General features: G+C 35.8%; 1 protein-coding gene across 1 annotated transcript; it reads right to left on the bottom strand.

The window, feature by feature from the left end:
* Positions 1-7,000: 7,000 nt before the first annotated feature.
* On the bottom strand, positions 7,001-10,750 carry LOC111919277 (uncharacterized). The gene is made up of 5 exons (XM_023914888.3): positions 10,445-10,750; positions 9,879-10,056; positions 8,430-8,706; positions 8,172-8,281; positions 7,001-7,331 (listed from the first exon to the last, which is right to left on the bottom strand). Exons 2-5 carry the CDS (start codon positions 10,029-10,031, stop codon positions 7,305-7,307), a joined length of 567 nt encoding a protein of 188 aa, XP_023770656.1. The 5' UTR covers positions 10,032-10,056; positions 10,445-10,750; the 3' UTR covers positions 7,001-7,304.
* Between the last annotated feature and the right edge of the window lie 10,556 nt (positions 10,751-21,306).

Below are 21,306 nucleotides of genomic sequence, written 5' to 3'. Positions count from 1 at the left end.
AATTCTTAAAAATGTACAAATTATGAAACCATTTAACTGAAATCATGAGTTTAAGTACAAGATATTCTTGTACTCTTGCTTGTATTCCCCCCTGAAAACATTGAAAAACCATTGAAAAAGAGTAGGGGTATGAACTCACCGAACGCGGAATGTGACGACTAGGATGCTAAACGTCGAATCGAGGCTTGAATACGAGCGAGGTTCCTATGTAATATGAAATGGTATACAAATATATCTAATTAGATTTATAAACTCTAATTAGATATGATATTACACTCCAATGAGCGAAAACACTTCAAAACGAGTGTTTGGAGTGACCCGGGTGACATCTACGAACGTGTATTGATGCGTGGGACTTGGGATTTGAGTTTACTCTTCAAGAGTAAACTCCCTAATGAGTTTTCGGCCTCATACACTACTCACACATGATTTCACGGCCGTGAACTCATGCTGGCAAGGTTTATGGTGTTTAAATGGTCAATATCACTTGGGAAGAGTTGGTACAATTTTATCTAAGGCATGGGATGGAATTAAATCACCAATAACATCACTTAAGGGAGTTTATGGCCCTAAACATGGAGTTTACGGCCGTAAACTCCTATACACCCTTAGATTGATGATTTAATGGTCTTAGCTTAATCATATGTGATTCCAATAATTTTTACAAGCCTTAGTATGGATTTTTGGGGACTTTTGGCATGATATTTGGAGTTTACGGCCCATGAACCCCCTCATGGCCGTGAATTCTTTAGATGGGGTGTTTTTATATGTTTTAGGCTTCTAAATTGATGGTAGACACTTCTAGAATTTATCCCAAGGTTTGAGGTGTGTTTAAGTGGCATCTTAACACATTTAGAGGAGTTTACTCCCCAAGAATATGAGTTTACGGCCCAAGCATGTTCTTGGGTAGTAAACTCAAGTTTACTCCTCTAAATTAATGTTCAATGTGTTCCAAGACCAATTCCATAATTCTACAAGTCGTATCTAAGCCTTATTAGTGTTTTGGAAGGGTTTAAGGGCTTAAAAACCCCCTTTATATGGGTTTACGGCCCAAGCATGCTCCAGGGCCGTAAACACATGAACAAGGCTCTAAATCATGGTTTGAGGCATTCTAATTCCATTTCATAAAGTCATTTAGCCATATCCAAGGTGTAATTGTGGTTTGGAAGGGTTTTGTTGCTCCAAAAACCCCATTTATATGAGTTTACGGCCTAGGACTGCTCCAGGGCCGTAAACACATGAACAAGGCTCTAAATCATGGTTTGAGGCATTCTAATTCCATTTCATAAAGTCATTTAGCCATATCCAAGGTGTAATTGTGGTTTGGAAGGGTTTTGTTGCTCCAAAACCCCATTTATATGAGTTTACGGCCTAGGACTGTTCTAGGGCCGTAAACTCATGATAATGGTCCTAATCCATGGTTTAAACTCGAATTTGAAGGTTAAATATGCTATACAAGGAGTTAAGGAGGATACATTGATGATTAGAAGCCTTATTTTGATGATTTGGACCCTTAAAATTGAATTAAGGAGAGAGGTTAGAGAGAGAGTTGTGAGATGAAGCAAAAGCTTCAAATGGAAGCTTATAACACTTTAAATAGTGTTCAGGATTTGGACACGGTGGAATTCTACCCGATACTGGCGTTAGACGGGGCTTTTGGTCGCACCCAACCAAGTTGCCGTAACTCGATATGGTTGATTCTAGAAATGTTCCGATTACTAATATGGGGTGTTAGAATGAGTTCTAAATGTACTAGGACACCCATTAAGTCATATTAGATAATCTCTAATTAACGACTTAATTTAATGACGAAACCGGAAATAAATTTGGAAACGACGATCGGATTATCGAAATGAGTTACGATAAAGGTTACAAGCAGTGATACGAATTTTGGGTTGTTACACAAGGAAAGCTTCATACATGGCCAAACTCGGAGCTTTATGGCTCTAGGACCCAAGAAGAGTCCAGATCTAAAGTTAAAACTTCAGATCTAGCTCATATCCCACAATGTCATCACAATCAAACCATAAAAACCCTAGATCTAAACCAAATGAGGTCTAGACGGAAAAATAAGGTAAAGGTGGCGACTTGATACCTCCAAATGATGCAAACTGAGGTAGATTTATGATTTCCACACCTTCCTTGCTCCTAGTCTCTTGCCCTCCAAGCTCTTCCTTTCCAAAAACCTTCTTTCTAAAGCTCAAGACACACAAGAATGAAGCACCACACGAATTAGGGTTTCTATGAGCTCTCAAGGACTGCAAAGAGCCCAAAGGAGGCTTAAGCCTCTTTAAATAGGGTGCAAAACCCCGGGATTTAGGGTTTCATCTGCCATCTCGTACTCGTCGAGTCCCTTCATGGAATCGGCGAGTAGGTCACTAAGCACGCGATCCCACCCCGCTGCTACTCGACGAGTAGGGCAACCAACTCGTCGACCAAAGAAATTCTTATCTAAATCAATACCTGAGAATCGGGGCGTTACAATTCTCCCCCACTTGAACTAGACTTCGCCCTCGAAGTTCTCTGGAATAAACAATGTCGGGTAGTGCTCGCGCATCTCCGCCTCCGGCTCCCATGTCCACTCGGATCCCTTCCGATGTTCCCACTGCACCTTCACCAAAGGTATTTCCTTGTTCCGTAAAATCTTCTTCTTCCTCTCCAAGATGGCCACAGGCCTCTCCACGTAATTCAGGCGCTCATCGACCAGAATATCATCCAGGGATACTACTGCCTCCTAGTCCATGATGCACTTTCGCAACTGCGAAACATGGAACGTGTTGTGGATCCAGCTAAGCTCCTCCGGAAGCTCTAGTCTATAAGCCACTTTGCCAACCCTGGCAATGATCCTGAACGACCTAATATAAAGGGGGCCCAATTTTCCCCTCTTCATGAAGCGGATCACACCCTTCCAGGGCGAGACCTTCAGAAGTACCATGTCACCCACCTGAAATTCCAACTCGGATCGGCGTCGGTCGGCATAACTTTTCTGCCAACTCTGAGCGGTCTGCAATCGCTGTCTAATCTGCTGTATCTTTTTGGTAGTTTGCAGAACTACCTCTGTCCGACCCATCACCCTGTGCCCAATCTCGCCCCAACAGACTGGGGTTCTACACCTTCGCCCATACAACAGCTCAAAAAGCGGGGCGCCAATACTGGAATGATAACTATTTTTGTAGGCGAACTCTGCAAGCGGTAGGTGGGAATCCCAACTCCCACCGAAGTCAATGACGCACGCCCTCAACATATCCTCAAGGGTCTGAATAGTCCGCTCACTCTGCCCATAGGTCTGCGGATGGAACGCCGTACTAAAATGCAGCCGCATACCTAGTTGGGTATGTTTTTGGAGCACATGTGGCCGACCTACCCTTAAATCAAGCTTATAAGCTTTTACCAGCATTACATTGGCCGTGTTTTACAAATCACAGTCATGTATTGGCCAAATACACCCAATATTGCATTGCACTTCATTTATACAGACTTTAAACACTTCGACAGTAAAACATGGTAAACACGATCATGTTTTACACCATCTTGTCCCTTTTGGGCAATGTACTTTCCAACTTAAATCTAGTTCAACCCCCAAACTTCTAACATCTATATCTTTCTCATATGGACTTCGTTTTAGCCGATTCTTTCACTTACGAGTTTTACATTGTCATAGATACATTTCAAAACTAAGAATTAATCCTTTTGACTGCAATAAACCCTACTTTCATAGTCTCAAACATCGATTATCGGCTAACAACTTATTGACAAATCAACAAATCTTCTCCAAACAACACAACTTCCCTTGTATAATTTTACCAACATATTCAAGGGTTATTATCATATAACCAACTCTTTTAAAAGATAAATATAACTTGGTGTACCGCTACAAATCCTCAAAATGGGGTGTTGCATAATAGGGATCCTAAGATCACATACATATCTTACTTCATAATCAATACTAATGTGAGCGAGTTACCTCCTCTAGCATCTTAAGATCATAAGATCAAAATCATGATCTTAACAACATGTATTTATTTTCAACAATAATGACATAACGCCATACGAAAGCAAGGTCAATGAATCAACCACATACCAACCAAGTTTATTTAGGTTTTGATAAAAGAATTAGAACAGGAAGGCCTAAATAACTTGTCATTTGGCACATAGGCTAGTGTACAGGTGAGACCAGGACAAACTTGCATGCCTACTTTCGATGATAAGGATGACTAGATGAGGACATTATTGTTTCAATAAGGTAGATATGAAAAGCAAATACATGTTACAAACTAAAAAATTGCACTGTCTATGAGACACGAAATAAACCAAGCATGGTTTTTATATCATTAAAACTAAAAGAGAAAAAAAAAATCCTAGAGTTTGAAAACTTTTGGCTTTAGATTCTCATTTGTTTTTGTGCGTTTCATCTGATATGGTCAAATTTATTACAAATTTCAGTGAACCACATGATTACAATATCCTATTTTATGAATACTTTAACAATTAGATTATACAAAGGCTTTTTATTTATGCACTCCACTCTATCACACTCCATTCTATTTTGACCTAAGATTAATCATCTTTTGACTGAACTTTATTGGATATCTTTTGCTACATTAAAAACTTAAACTCATCTTTTTGTTTTTATTACTGCACGTTTTTTTTTTTATTTATTTTTTTCTTTTTTATTTATAACAATAAGATAGTTTTCAACGATAAAGATTAAAGTTATATTTACTATTTTAATTTGTTTATATATATATATATATATATATATATATATATATATATATATATATATATATATATATATATATAACTTTTTACTGGGTTTCAATAATTTTATTACTGCACGTCTTTTGACAAAATTTGGAAAACTTAAACTTCTTTTTTTTATAATAAAATGCATACATTAAATAAAAAAGAATAATAGACTTCAATTATTAATTATATAATAGAAATATATTTATTATTAGGTTACATGTAAAAGAATAGAAAAGGTTTATATGATTTTTAATAATAGTTTTAATATTTTCTTTTTGAAATGATATATATTCATATTTTTTATTTTGTAATTATTATTTTATTTTGCAAATATGTCTCTTAAATTTATTTTTATAATATTTTTATTAATATACGTGTTTATTAACATTATAGTTATGGGCTTCTAAAAATACAACCAATTTTTCTTAAAACAGATTAAATGACAAACGCGTTTTAATATGTTTATTTTATTTTATTTTATGTTATGTTTTTTTAATGTTATGGTGAAGTTTTCTACTGCATCGTTTGCCGTAGAAAAAAAATAGTTTTTTTTAGTTTTACTTTTTACTTTTTAATTTTTAATTTTTTAATTTTTTTTTATTTTGATAATTATAATCATTGATCTGTACGAAGCATTAAAAGAAAATTCAGAAAATAATAAAGTTAGTAGAATTCAATTGAATATAACAAAACAATAATAAAGTTTGAAAAAAAAACTAATGATTTGAACAAAAAAAATTTCAAAAACTTAGTTTCTATATAATTTTTTTTTCAGTTTTAGATATGTCAACTTGTTTATACTTTTATTTTTTAGTTTTAGAATATATATAGGGTTAGGTTAATGTGAGACGGCCTAATTTTATGAGACCGTGAGACGCATTTTTTTAATTTTTTTTAGTTAATTCATGTTCCAAAAATAATATTTAAAAAAGAATTTTTGGATTTTTCCATTTATTTTGCATTTTAAAATTATTTTTTAGAATATGTACAGTGTAATATTGTATTAGAATATTTCACGTATTTAAAAAAAAAAAAAAACGAGATTTTTTTTAAAATTTTTTTTAGTTAATTCAAGTTCCTAAAATAATATTTAAAAAAAATTTTTTAGAGGCATTTTAAAATTATTTTTTAGAATATATACAGTGTAATATTGTATTAGAATATTTCACGTATTTTAAAAAAAAAAAACGGGATTTTTTTATAATTTTTTTTAGTTAATTCAAGTTCCTAAAATAATATTTAAAAAAAGAATTTTTGGGTTTTTCCATTTATTTTGCATTTTAAAATTATTTTTAGATTTGGTCTCATGGTCTCACAAAATTAGAATGGTCTCAAATGAACCTGAACATATATATATATATATATATATATATATATATATATATATATATATATATATATATATATATATATATATATATATATATAGAGGTTCAAATGTTTTCACTATCTATTGTGTGCATGTATGACTGATTCTCGACCAATCATTTTAGTTATTTTAAGAAAGTAATTAATGCATATTAAATGCTGAAGATATATTAATTGCATCTTCAGCATTTAATATGCATTAATTACCTTCTTAAAATAACTAAAATGATTGGTCCATAATCAGTCATACATGCACACAATAGATAGTGAAAACAAAATAGCCTAACCCTATATATATATATATATATATATATATATATATATATATATATATATATATATATATATATATATATAGAGAGAGAGAGAGAGAGAGAGAGAGAGAGAGAGAGAAAAGTAAGAGAGAGAAAATTATTTTTTTCAATGATGAGTTAATTATGATTTTAAATACGCATAATAAAATAGAGTGGAGTGTCTACAACACCACCTTTATACAAAAAAACCTTTTTATTGGTATAGTTCAACTTTTATATAGCAAAACCAAACCAACCGTAATAATCTTTTCCAAAAAGAAAAAAGAAAAAAAAATATGCCAACGGTTTTTCAAAATGATCAAATTGTTTTTAGTTTATTTCACACTCCAACAATCCAATACAAGACCTTGTATTTGGTTTTATCCTTTGCAATTGTAAGAAATAACCGGGTAACTAGTCCATGAACATTGCATATTTTCATGTTTACTGCCACACTTGTTTTTAACCAAAATAACTATATATATATATATATATATATATATATATATATATATATATATATATATATATATATATATATATATATATATATATATATATATATATATATATATATATATATATATATATATAAAAGAACAAATCCAAACACACATTTTTATGTACAATTAAGAAACCGGTAAAACCAAAAACGGTTTTTACCATTTAATGAAAATTGGAATAAAAAATAAAGAAAGTAATAAAAGTATCAATCTTTGTCTTTTACCATTTTGCCCATGAACGAGTGTTGAAGCTGTCCTTATGTGCAGAAGTACTACGTTACCAAGAATACTTATATCTTCACCTCCTTTCCTTGATCATCGTTCATGGCAATGACTTTATATTATTATTAATAAGCCATTTATGGTGAACTCAAAAGGGATATGATCAGGATCAAGCCATCTCCTCGAAAACCATCAACTACAAAGCACAACCTACTTTCATCATTTTCTTGATTTACTCACTTAACCATTTTTTTAAGTGATTAAAAACATTACACTTCTTTTGACCATTTTACAAATATAATTTTCCTGATACAAGGTTTTTGAAAAAAGTTAAAATTAAAAATTATAAGAAAAAAAAAATATTTTATTGATTCCGGGTATACTTCGTTTGACTGTAGAAAAAACCCATTCATTTTCGATTTCCCGGTTGAAAAAGTTAAAAGCACAACATTCTTTAAACATTTTATCAATTTAGCTACTGAAGTATTCTTTTTTATTCGAGTATATTACAAAAATGGTCCTTATTTCAAGGTTTCATATCAATTTTGGTCCATGGGATCTTGAAATAAGGAGCAAAACTAAGAAAGATTTCAAGCTTGGATTGAACATGGTAAAAATCAGAAAGCACAGGGACCATTTTTGTAATTTTACTCATTTTATAGTTTCTAAATCAAGAATAAATAATAGTTCAGGGACTAAACTATAAAATGGTAAAACTACATTGTGTCATGTATTTTGCCCTGATATCAGAGGCAGGTAACCAGGAAAATGTTTTTTTAAAGTCAAACATGATGATGGTTTAATTCCTACGAAACATATTTAAATAGGCTAAATTGATATAATGATAAGAGTACAAGGGCTTTTTCGTAATTTGCCTTTGTTTTTACTCATTTAATGTGCCAGTGATGAGCAAAATAAAGAAATGTTACTTGGACTTCTATGGTCAAACAAGTTAGATTTCAGATGTGAATTTAATATGGATCCTAAAATAAATGATTGAACTATCAAAAGGATAAATAAAAAAAAAATATATTACCTTGGAACAAACTGGACATGTTTTGCTTCTCTCATTCCATTCATAGATGCAACTTAAGTGATAATGATGCGCGCATTTGGTAATTATCCGAGGATTTTCACTCGTATATTCTACAAAAAATAACTTTTTTCACGTTACTAGGGAACATTTTGACCTCCAAAGGGCATTCTTGTCTTTTTGCATAATAGACGAGAGATAGAGCCCATGTCTCTCAACACCTGTGATCTAACAAGAAAAAAAAAGTAAAATATTTGTTACCTTCGAGACATATCGGGCAAACATCCTCATCATCTACGGAAATAGTGTTGACTTGATCCGATGGAGGCATCAGAGGGGTAGCTTTTTTGGAGCCCTTTTCACTTGTTGTTGACTGAAGGTTGACCGGTCCCCTTTCTTTTTGATGTCTCATAAAAGATACACTGCTAGATCCAGATGAACTGCTTTGTGCAATTGTAGGTTGTGAAGAGCTTGGACCTTGATAATAAGGCCAAGGCATGCTTTCCATTCCTCCTCTTCTCCCAAGAACAGCTTCACACTTTTTCAGAAATACAATCCAGTGTCAAAATTTTGCATACATATAAAGATTTTTGATGATGATTAGTATGCCTTTTTTACAAATTTCAGCAAAGATTAAGGAAGTTTAAACAGTCGATCTTTTACACACAAGTTAACCGCTTGTGAACTACACATAAAAGCAATATCGCAGAAAAAATTCTTCTTTCCATGTGACAAACGTTATTGATATTAAATTTGAAAAGTCCAAGGGTGGTTTGGCATTTATAAGTCAAAACACATCCTTTTTGACAAAACTAAGGGGTCACTTTATATCATATGTCATAAATTGCAATTAAAAAAGCAATATCGTGAGTATACATCAAAATCTAAACGTGTGTAAATGCATACAAAGGTTTTGTTTCTTTTTTACTTAAAGGGCTTAATGGGGATATGCTTTAATCATATGCTTGTTTCTTTTTTATTTAATCTTTTTTGAACAATTAATAACGTAAGTCGTGACTTTTTACAAATTTCGCATCGTTTACTTTTCCTCCCATTTCCCCAAGCCTGCTGATAATCTTTTCAAATGTTGTAAACCATCAGTTATCCAAACAACACCCAATGAAGGAAAAAAAAAAGATACAGAGCCTAAGCTATGTAAAAGGCCTCAAAATGCATATGATAATTAGATTTATGAATTCCAAGAAAACAAATAAAATCCTTAAATTGTACAAAGCAACATAAATATAAAGTTACAGACGAAATCTGTTTGAAATTCTTGAAGATGCATATGATTGTATTTAAGAATTGTCATCAAAAGCAAAAACTGTATCTACATGATGCTCTTATTATAGCCCTGTGAATTATATATGGAAGATACAAATAATTTCCAAACAAGAGTCATAAGAATAAAACTCAAGAACTTTCTGATAATTAGTTCAAGAATTCTCACCACAACCACATTAAAAACAAGATATTTATAATGTTAGATGAAGCAATTAAAAGGATCTAAAGATAGGTACCATAATTAGATGGAACAATTCTCATCAAAACCAAATTTTTTTTGTAAAACGATATTCTAGGGAGCCAAATTTGAGGTTAAAAACCATGAACACTAGAGTTATACACAAGGAAATATACGAATTTAGTTATTTTTAGTCATATAATTGAACACGAATAACAATTTAAAGAATGTAGACTGCATAAACTTACCTTATTGGTCAAGTCCTGTAGGAAGGAAGCGAAATTTGCAGGTGCAGTTCTATTAACCACACTACTGGAGTCTTGAACTTGTTCCAAGTCATCTGAGTCTACACTTTCATCATCAGGCTCGGGGGCACGAAAACAGGAACACAAGGATCCCATGTTGCAATTTGATCAGTTTAGAGCTCTACAAAAGTGTGTGTTAAAAGTAATGTCATCAAAAACCATCATAAACAAACTGTAATAACACAGGAATAACCCAACTAAATGGACTATAAAAAGCTAAGAAAAGAAGAACAGAGGTAATAACAACATGGAAATTGAGTCTATCTTAGGGTTTAGGCAAAAAAAAAAAAAAAAAAAAAAACCCGAACTTTAACACATGATCGATCATTCCAAATTCGATAGAAATTTGATGTTCAAACAGAAAATCAAAGCAAATAATGGAAATACCAACGTAGAACTTGGAATTCGACCGTCAACGCCGATTCACAGAAACAAAAACAGGATCCCACATAAATAGTCATCTTATTTTGCGGAAAATTGACATAAATTCGAATTTTCTAAAGTCTCACCTTGTCTAAGCTAAACCTCGCGATAGGTAATCTAAACGATCGAAGAAAAGAACGGATTATGATAATTATAGAGAGAATGAGAGAAGGTAGAGAGAGAAAAGGATGGCATATTGATCAGCGGTCATTAAAGGGAGTATTGATAGTGAATAAAAGTGATAAAGGAGAATTGGCTTCAACGTTGGACTGAAAGCGACCCTGTTATTTTAGAATCTTCAATTGCTCCGGTTGTTTCATCGGAAAATAAGGGATTTGGTTTCCCCTAACAATTTGCCGATTGAATGATTGATTTTCCAAAATTTAAGAGAATATGTTTCGTTATTACACAATTATGAACTCAATAGTACGTGTTTGACAACGCTCAATTATTTAAAGTTAATTTTTTATTTTTTCAAAAATAACTTACAAGTTACAACTTAACTTTTATCATTCTAGGCATGTATGACATTTCCACCCCCCAACAGCTTGTTACAACACCACTACAAATATTGACATATGTCGCACAAAAGAATTATTATTATTATCTACCCTAATAGATGAAAATGTTATTACCACTTGTCATTTTCTCATTTATTTAGCCACATGTCATTTTGTCATAATTTTAAAATATATTTATTTTCCACTTCTCAATTACTTCATTATTTATTTCCACTATATCATTAATTTAGTTTTTATAAATTAAACCTACTATAATAACTATTAATTTCAAATTTGAAATTTCAATTTCAAATAAATTTACACTTTAAACATTTATATTTAACATTTTATTATAATAACTCGTTTAGTACACAGATCTAACAATTAACATATAATTTTAGTTAATACGTTTTTTTTTTCATAATTTTCACTTTTTTCATATTTCAAATTCAAAATAAACTTTTTATCTAATCGCTTCTGTTTAACATTATGTTTTAATTAACCCGTATAATATACGAGTTTCACAACTAGTAGCTTATAACAATAAGTTTTACGCCGTATGTTTTTCTCAGCTCATGCTAAAAGTATGATAAAGAACTAGGTGTGAGACCCGTGTATTACACGGATTTATTAAAAATAAAAATTTAATATTAATATATAAATATGAAATATTTTATAATATAATACTTTATATAACAAAACGTAATCTTTTGAAAATTTGCAAAAAAAAATTAAATTATTTGAAGTATTTATGAAAATTTATTACTGTTGGGCTGAAGTTCTGTTTTGTATTGCGTCTTTTGGGCTCGTAGATTAGCCTTGTATTCTCCGGTTTGGGCCTGTCTAACCGAGAGCCTTTTATGTATTGTATATAAGTTATCGCTTGCATGCATATTAGGTTAAGATTCAAGATTCAAGATTTCTGTTTTAGCGTTCCAGAGTTTACGATATTGCTCTCTTGTAATCTTCCAATCCTTTACAGTTGATGTTCTTAATCGAGCTCTTCTAAGGATTTTGTTTAATCATTCGACACGTTTGATTCAAGCTGTTTGTTCTTATTATTGCGTTCTGCCTTGTTATTTATATTGTGTTCTTGCAGTTTCATATTCATATACTTGTTCACGATCTAATCGATCTTTATAGATTAAAAGTTATTGTTTTAATCTCATCAATTGGTATCAGAGCAGGAGGCTGTGTAATCGATACACTTCTTTTCTGTGAAAAAGATTTTCATTAGGGTTTTCCGCAATCATCGATATTTATTGAGCCGTCATCTTAATTGACGTATCTTAGTATTTATTGTTTTGCCCTAATCTGCTTTATTACAAGTCTGATCTTTGAACAGGTTATTACGATCATTATGGACGCAACGCAATCAAACCCTATTAATATTTCCAACAGCATTGGTTCGACGACAAAGATTCCAATCTTATACACCCATGACTATGAAGTGTGGGCACATCATTTTGAAGATTACGTGATTGGATCGGAGGACAATGGTTTTCTCATATGGGAAGCCATTATCAATGGACCATTTTCTCATTCCGCGACATCCAGAGTTATTAAGACGCAAAAAGAATACAACGATTTGCTCAAGGACGTGACGAATATTGCGCAGGATGAGAAAGATAAATTCCAGTGCAATATTAAGGCACTAAGGTTGATCAGATTCGCCCTTCAGTCCGACACATTCAGACTAGTCAGCTCATGCACTACGGCGAAGGAAGTGTGGGATAGACTTCGCGAACTGTATTCAACAGACGAAGATCTTGAACACTCCATCCAAACCTTGCTTCTATCTGAGTTTGGAGAATTCAGGCAAGGGGCCGAAGAAACCGTGACCCAGACGTTTGATCGCTTCAATCATCTTCTCAGCAAGATGATCAAACACGACATTGAAAGGAAGCTCATCGAACAAAAGGTTACTTTCTTGAACGGACTGAGATCGGAATGGAGAGCAGTAGTTTCCACAGTCAAAGCCCATGAACAGTTTAAATCATACTCTTTGGCGAAACTGGTGGGTATTCTAAAGTCCCAAGAGAAGATTGTTGTTCAAGAGAAGAACGTTGTGTCTAGTCTTGGTTCGTTGGCTCTCCTATCTAAAAGTAAAGCCGTGATGGAGGATGAAGAGCTCAACTTGGAAGAATATGACCTCACCACTGAGGATTATGCCATGATGGTATCCAATCCTAAGAGGTTCATAAAGAAGAGATTCCCCAGCAACAAAAACCAAAACTGGCAGGGGAGTTATAGCTCTGAAAAGGCAAACAATGAACCGAAGGCTGAGGAGTCCAAGAAGGAACCGAAGGCAGATGGCGATTCCGGAGTAAGCTGTTTTTACTGTGGTGGCAAGAACCACTATGCTAAGGACTGTGTTCTTAAAAAGATGGCTGAAAAGGATGACGGAAAGGATGAGGAAGCCGTACTGCAGAAGAGGTTGGATGAGTTGAGGAAGAAAAAGTCTACCGCTAACCCTTCTATTAATGCTCTTATTGTGCAGGGTTCGGTTAATAACGATGAGTTCGGTAGCACCGAAGTTTGGTCTACTGACTCAGAAGACGAAGAAGTGAGAAAGCCTACTCATGGAAAGGCTTATATGGCTAAGGAGGAAAGCAGTGGTGGAAAATGCTTCATGGTGTCAAGCGCATCTCAAATGAGGGGATACAATACCGATGGAGGAAGCAATGGACCGAAAGTGCAGGAAGATATGTGCTTCACAGCCAAACCACTCAGCCAACAGTTCAATGAGCTTGATGAACTGATAAAGAAGGTACAATCTGTTTTTATTTCATCTAAAGTACCATCATCCTCATATGAGAAAGAACTAAAAAGCGTTAACACAAGAATTTCTCATTTAGATAGTAGCTTAACTCAAACTAGAGTCACCAATTCTAACCTGACTGATCAATTAAGCAGGGTGGCGTCGAAGAGTGAGGAGCGGCGTATGTGGATTGAGTTAAAAGAGTCGGAATTAATTAAAGTCAAAGACGAAAACATTTATTTGCAGAGAGACAATTTGAAATTGTTAAAACAACGAAATGTTTTTTGTTTAATAGCTAAACGTTTATATTCCAATATTACTCAGCTGCACTTAGACTGTGAGATAGGCAAAAAGATCCACCGTATGATTTTACCATTCCTAGAATTTAAGGAGGATGAAATCGATGCCGAAGCTTACAATTGTGAGAGTGTGATTTCGTCTGATGATGTCAACCCAACCTATCAAATTGGACTGGACAAAATTGAGTCCTTCATTAAATCCAAAGACCATAAGGACATGCTCAAAAATCTGTTGGACGAAAATGATAGACTTAAACTGAGAACCGAAACCATACAAAAGTTTGACTCTCTAAATGCCAAAGTAAGCTCAGAAAATAAAATTGATATTGAAAATGCATCTGAGCTTAACGAGGACGAAAACATGAGTGAAATTTCTGTAGAGGATACGGTTGACTGCTCAGAATTTGTGAAAAGCGAAACTGAAAACCACAAAAATCTTGTTTCTGAAAATTCTGTGGAATTCGCTAGATTGTCCCAACAAAAGTCCCCGAAATTAGTAGAAAAGGCTGTTGTCTATCAAAAGGTCAGAACCACTCCGAATCAGGTATACAAAGTGACTGGAGTAACCGAACATCAGACCGCTGAACTCACGGCTATTGTTAACGAAGACAATGCTGATGGCTGTGATGAGTTCTTCTGGGAAGCTCCTATTGACAATGGAAACGAAACCGTTGGCCTATCCGAAAGAACCTCTTGGATGAAGAAAGGGAGATACATACCTGAACCCTTGAACAAGCCTGATAATTTCAGTGAACCAAGCACAAGTGGTACAAAAGACACTCCTCAAGAGGTTGATCATTCAGTAAAAGAAGACATTCCTTCAATGCCAACAGCTCGAAGTGAAACTTCATCAGATACTCCTTCCACTTCCTCAGGGCAAATTGAATCTTCTTCAGATATTCCCTCTGCTCCCTCGTTTCAAAGAAAAACTCCTAAAGTTCAAAAGGAATCAGCAAAGGTTACATCAAAAGCGAAAGCGAACGTTCATCATCAACCTAAACAGATGAGGGATAAAAAGATAGAAAGGAACCTAAGATACAGGAAAAACCTTTCTGAAAGGAAACAATTCTGGCACTCCCAGAATGCATACTATTCGCACAAGGACAAGAATCTGAAGTATGAAAATAATCTCGTAAGAAAGCACGATAATTCCAACAACCGAAAGCCAAGGTTCGGTTCGCAAGAAAATTCTAACCGAAAGCAAAGGTTCGGTTCTGAAAAGGATTTCAACCGAAACCAAAGGTTAGATTCCAAGAACAACTCCAACCGAACTCAGAGGTTCAGTTCTGAAGTCAGAAGAGAACAAGACTCAAAAGTTAAACCCACCAACGATCAAAAGCAAAAGGGTCCCCTAGAGTCATCAGCAAGGAAGACACCTCCATCCAAATCCAAATCCTCTCTTCCTAATTCTTCTTGTTCATCTCCATCTTGCTCTAACACTAATTCCATGGGTTCTCAAAAACCACGTCCATCTGCTGAACAGACGGAAAAGCAGAAAGTCAGTGAATTCAAACCTGAGTCTAAAGCGAACAAATCCAATCCTAACAAAATAAAAGTTTTCACCATTAAAAAGAAAGATGAAACAACTTTAATTAAAAGAACATATTTTGTTGATATCTCTCTAACTATTCCTGTTCCCATGAAAACCTCACATGGACCCAAGAAACTTTGGGTTCCTAAATCTGCTTAATTTTTGCAGGTTATAAGTGACGAGCAGTTTGACGAAGAATGGTACATCGACAGTGGCTGCTCGCGTCACATGACAGGAAGGAAGGAGGAACTCAAGGAATACAGATCTCTTGCAAATGGTGGCAACGTTAAGTTTGGAAATAACTCTTACGGCACCATAAAGGGATATGGGATGATAACGAATGGTGATTTTACCATAAGAAAGGTGGCTTATGTGGAAGGACTTCAACACAACCTCATCAGTGTATCTCAGCTTGTTGGAGGTACAGGTCTCAAAGTTTCATTCGATGATGAAGGTTCTGAAATCATAGAGAAAACAACAAAGAAAGTAATTCTGAAGTCAGAGCGAAAGGGTGAAATGTTTCCGCTGAACATGAAACCCATCAAAGGAAACCCAGCAATTTGTCTGCTATCAAAAGCTCAATACGACGAAAGCTGGTTGTGGCACAGAAGACTCTCTCATCTCAATTTCAAAGATATCAACCGACTTGTCACTGGAGGGCATGTTAGGGGTCTTCCATTGCTCAAGTTTGACAGAGAGCATTTATGTGCTGCATGTGAAATGGGAAAGCAGAGTCGTCAAAGTCACCCATCCATTGTTAACACAAAAGTTGTTGAACCACTCGAATTGCTTCATATCGATTTATGTGGTCCTTCATCTATTGAAAGCATCGGTGGTAGCAAGTACATTCTTGTTGTCGTTGATGACTTCTCTAGATTTACATGGGTGTTCTTTCTAAAGCTCAAATCCGAAGCGACTCAAAAGCTGAAAGTGTTTATCAAGCAAATTGAAGTCCAGCTCAAGAAGGTCGTTCGCAACATCAGGAGCGACAATGGTCTCGAATTCAAGAACAGGGAGTTTGAAGCGTTTCTTGCAGAAAAGGGAATTAGCCATAATTTCTCAGCTCCCTACACACCACAGCAGAATGGAATAGTCGAAAGACGAAACCGATCTCTGTGTGAAGCTGCCCGAACTATGTTAAGTTTTGCTTCCTTACCTCTATATTTTTGGGCTGATGCTATTTCTGCTGCTTGTTATACACAAAACAGGTCCTATCTCAACAAGCGATTCACGCTCACACCATATGAGATACTAAACAACAGGAAGCCCAATGTGAAATTTTTCCACGTTTTTGGCTCAAGGTGTTTCATCTTTAACTCTAAAGAACACCGCAACAAGTTTGATGTCAAAGCCGACGAGGGAATCTTTCTAGGTTACTCACTCACTTCAAAGGCGTACAGGGTCCTAAACAAACGATCAAGAAGGATTGATGAAACATACTATGTGACCTTCGACGATAGCTATGTCAAGAAGCTACAGGCCATAGATGACACTGCCAGGGAAATCTTTCCTCAAACTGGTCAAGTCACAATCTCAATCGCCAATATGTACGAGAATTTTCTGGATCTCTTTGATGAACCGGAAAAAGCTTCTCTCTCAGAAGCAGGGGCAGCCGACAACAAAATAGATCATATGAAGAAGATTGTCGAAGATGCTGCAAGAAGAATGCATGAAGGAGAATCGCCTACTGATGAATCTCCAACCAACAATGCTTCAGTCGAGGGGGAGCCTAGCCCACAAGTCCAGGGGGAGCCAAGCTCTACTACTTCAACCGAAGGTCCTTCATCAACCGAAGATGCACCTCCTCACGAAGGTCCTTCAATGTCTGAAAATCTAGCACCACAAGAAACCCCTGAACCTCACGTTTGTCAAGACTCATCAATTGAGGGGGAGCATGATGATATAACGCTTGATTTTGATAGCCAATCCGAGCCTGAAGAGATGATCAACGCTGAACTAGATCCATCCTTTGATCCGAATTACCCACCTCTTACAAAATGGACCAGAGATCATCCTGTCTCTCAAGTAGTTGGTGATGTATCTGAAAAGGTTCTGACCCGATCTCAACTGAAGGCAAAACAGACATCCTTATTCTCAAAAGTTGAGTTTTGTATGTTTAACTCATTTGTATCAAAAGTCGAACCGAAGACAGTGAACACTGCCCTCGATCACTCTGATTGGGTTCAAGCTATGCAAGACGAACTAAACGAGTTTGAGAGGAATAAAGTCTGGCGTCTCATTCCAACTCCTCCGGATGCTTCAGTTGTTGGTCTCAAATGGGTTTTTAGAAACAAAATGGACAAGGAAGGTAATGTCATAAGAAACAAGGCTCGCCTGGTTGTCAAAGGATACTGTCAGGAGGAAGGGATAGATTACGAAGAGACGTTCGCTCCAGTAGCTAGGCTAGAATCGGTTAGAATATTTCTGGCCTATGCTGCTCACAAAAACTTTGAGGTTTTCCAAATGGACGTCAAGTGTGCATTTCTCAATGGAGAACTTGAAGAAACTGTGTATGTGGAGCAACCTCCTGGGTTCGTGAACGAAAAGTATCCACATCATTGCTACATTCTGGATAAAGCTGTGTACGGCCTTAAACAAGCTCCAAGAGCCTGGTATGAAACGCTTACAAAATTTTTAAAGATGTCCAAATTCAAACAAGGTTCGGTTGACCCCACCTTCTTTCGCAAAAAGGAAGGTAACCACCTTATGATAGTTCAAATTTATGTCGATGACATCATCTTTGGCTCTACGAATCCCAGCTTAACAGCTGAATTCAGAAAGTTGATGGAGACTAAGTTTGAAATGAGCTCAATGGGTCCTATTAATTTTTTCCTTGGTTTAAATATAAGACAGGGACCCGAAGGCATCTTTATCAATCAGGAAGCTTACACGAAGACTCTCCTAGCAAAGTTTGGCATGATGGGAGACTCAAAAGTCAAAGTCCCTATGGCATTCGGCACCAAACTTACCCCTTCACTAGATAAACCGGCCGTCGACATCACGCTCTATCGTCAAATGATAGGCTCACTGATGTATCTAACTGCTAGCAGGCCTGATATCATGTTTTCTGTATGCTATTGTGCTCGATTTCAGGCTAACCCACGCGAACCTCACCTACTGGCGGTGAAGAACATCCTACGCTATCTCAAGCGAACCGCCTCCTTGGGTCTATGGTATCCATCCAACTCTGGCTTCTTCGTTCAAGCCTATTCTGATGCAGACCTTGGAGGATGTGGACTCGACCGCAAAAGCACAACTGGTGGCTGTCAATTTCTTGATGGGAAGTTGGTCAGCTGGCAATCCAAGAAACAAACATGTGTGTCGCTGTCTACTGCTGAAGCGGAATACATTGCCGCTGCATCCTGCACATCACAAGTGATTTGGATCCAGAGTCAACTTCGAGACTATGGACTCAATATGAAGAAGATCCCTCTATATTGTGACTCTGAAAGTGCAATTAGGATCTGTCATAACCCGGTGCAACACTCTAAAACCAAACACATAGCACTGAGGTATCACTTCATCAAAGATCATGTGGAAGATGGAAATGTCGAAGTTCACTTCGTAAGAACCACTGATCAACTGGCTGACGTCTTCACCAAAGCTCTTCCAGAAGCCTCATTCAATAAAATTTTGCAAGGACTAGGTATGATGGAATTAGAATCAGTACCTCACACTACCTCTCAATCTCAAACGTAAGAAGCGAAACCAACCGAACGTGCAGGTTCGGTTCAACCATTTCACTCGCTCATTACTTCAAAGGTAGTTTTTCTCTGTTGTATCTTCATTATGTAAAAAGTTTTTTTTATTGCATATCTATACTCCTTGGTTTCTTAAAATTTTCAAGAACCGAAACCATCTGAAGGTTCGGGTTCGGTTTTTCAAAATTTTCAAGAACCGAAACCATCCGAAGGTTCGGGTTCGGTTTTTCAAAATTTTCAAGAACCGAAACCATCCGAAGGTTCGGGTTCGGTTTTTCAAAATTTTCAAGAACCGAAACCAACCGAAGGTTCGGGTTCGGTTTTTCAAAATTTTCCTGAACCGAAACCAACCGAAGGTTCGGGTTCGGTTTTTCAAAATTTTCAAGAACCGAAACCAACCGAACGCTCGGGTTCGGTTTTTCAATCTTTTTCCAAGTTTTTTTTTAATTGTATTTTTTTTTACTCTTCTATAATTTTTTTTTTATTATTTTTAATTTTTTTATATATTAATTTCAAAAACTACAAACATATTTTCTTTTATTTTTCTTTGTGTGCTCATTTGTTTATGGGAATATATTCCATGCCTTACCTAAGTGTCCCTAGAAGCATGCTGCTGTATGTGTCCCAAGCCTCATAAGATTTTGAATAATAGCCTTCATGACCTGGTAAACACAAACCTTGTCTTCCCAATAAGGCTAACTTATTTATTCTAATCGTGAGCTACCTCACTCTATTCTCACACGAGTTCAGAGTCTCCTGCTTGGTCCTTATGTTCGCAACAGAGGTACTATGTCTTCTTCCACTATCTCTATTACAAATTCTCCATAACATTCGTTTCATCACTGTAACCCTTGAGACTCTCAGCAATTTCCACTGGGGTTTATGGTTACACAACCTCTGTGTTTATGATCTTAGTTTCGTGCCACTACGAACTGAGTGAAACCCAAAATTCAACACCAACGAATTGACGGTGACCAATTAACTTGATCAAGTTTTCACCAATGAATTGACGAATGTACCCTCATGAAATCTCAATTTCTTTTCTTTTTGCGTGGTTCCAATGAAATTGTTACACACCATGACATTTCTTCCCATGGGATCCAGTTTTAAATTTTTATCTGAGATTTTATATTCATCCAAGCCACTAAAGAATCAACTCAAACCTACTTGTTCAACAGACTACACTGGTCTCACAAGTACTTTGTTCACGTTCGTTCTTATATCAAGAATTGAACTGTTGAATCAAAGCGAAACCACCTTTAATTTGCCTTATTAAAAGAAGCCTTTCAACATTTATTAATGAATGTTTGATCGTAATTCAACGGGATTCCACACTAACACTTTGAGGTCTTTCTTGACCTTGAAGGAAGAGATTCGTGCCCGGGATTATCAGTTTCGTGTCCTTATGGACATCACAGATTATCCTAAAAAGAGTTGCTTTATTTCTTTTTCTTTTACACTCTTTGCACGAAAATCCAAGATTTTCAAAAATTCCATTACTAATTATTTTACAGGCTGGATATTTACTGGATGGTTACAAATGAAGTTGTGGTCAAAAATTAGCCACGTGGATCATTAATTGCAAACAGCCGTTTAAAAGGGGAAGAGACAAAAGATGCTGACGCGACGGAAGTTCAAAGGATAGAAATTCAAACGACGGTAAAAGGCGGGCGCGTGAATTTGAAGAGGCCGCGCTTTTTTCTGACACTATTGGACGCGTGTGCAAGTATTGAAGCGTCATCCATCAGGCATTAATGGCGCGTGTGGAAATAGAAACGGTTTCTCTCTCTGAACCGGCGCTTATTGGGCGGCGTGATCCTAGGAATCTGACACTCTCTCTCCTACGTGATCATCGCACGTCCCAACTGTCACCAATCAGTCACCCAAAAACCCTTCCGTATTTCCATAAGAGATCTGAAACGATTTTTCTCTCTCCTATCAACTACTATAAAAACCCATCAACACCACCTTTTACCTCTTTACTGCCCCCATAATTCCTAAAGCGAAATTACTCCCAAAACTCTCTCCCGGTCATCTTCTTCTCCAACCTGCAACAATGGCTGAATCTTCATCCGTTCATGCCACTTCTCAAATTCTTCCCATCAGACCTCAACAATGCCTTGTCATTGATCTGAACCCACTAGCCTATGATCCCT

This window comes from Lactuca sativa, chromosome 3, assembly GCF_002870075.4.
Source record: "Lactuca sativa cultivar Salinas chromosome 3, Lsat_Salinas_v11, whole genome shotgun sequence".
NCBI classification, from domain to species: Eukaryota; Viridiplantae; Streptophyta; class Magnoliopsida; order Asterales; family Asteraceae; genus Lactuca; species Lactuca sativa.
Note: the sequence above shows the minus strand (reverse complement) of the source record. Positions and strands in the feature narration are given on the sequence as shown.

Bases quoted from the DNA above. Each gene is read 5' to 3' on its own strand.
- LOC111919277 (XM_023914888.3), bottom strand. From the start codon at position 10,031: ATGGGATCCTTGTGTTCCTGTTTTCGTGCCCCCGAGCCTGATGATGAA. The intron at 8,707-9,878 runs GTAAGTTTATGC...TTTCTGAAAAAG, and splicing joins TACAGGACTTGACCAATAAG to TGTGAAGCTGTTCTTGGGAG. The intron at 8,282-8,429 runs GTAACAAATATT...TATTTTTTGTAG, and splicing joins TTGCCCGATATGTCTCGAAG to AATATACGAGTGAAAATCCT.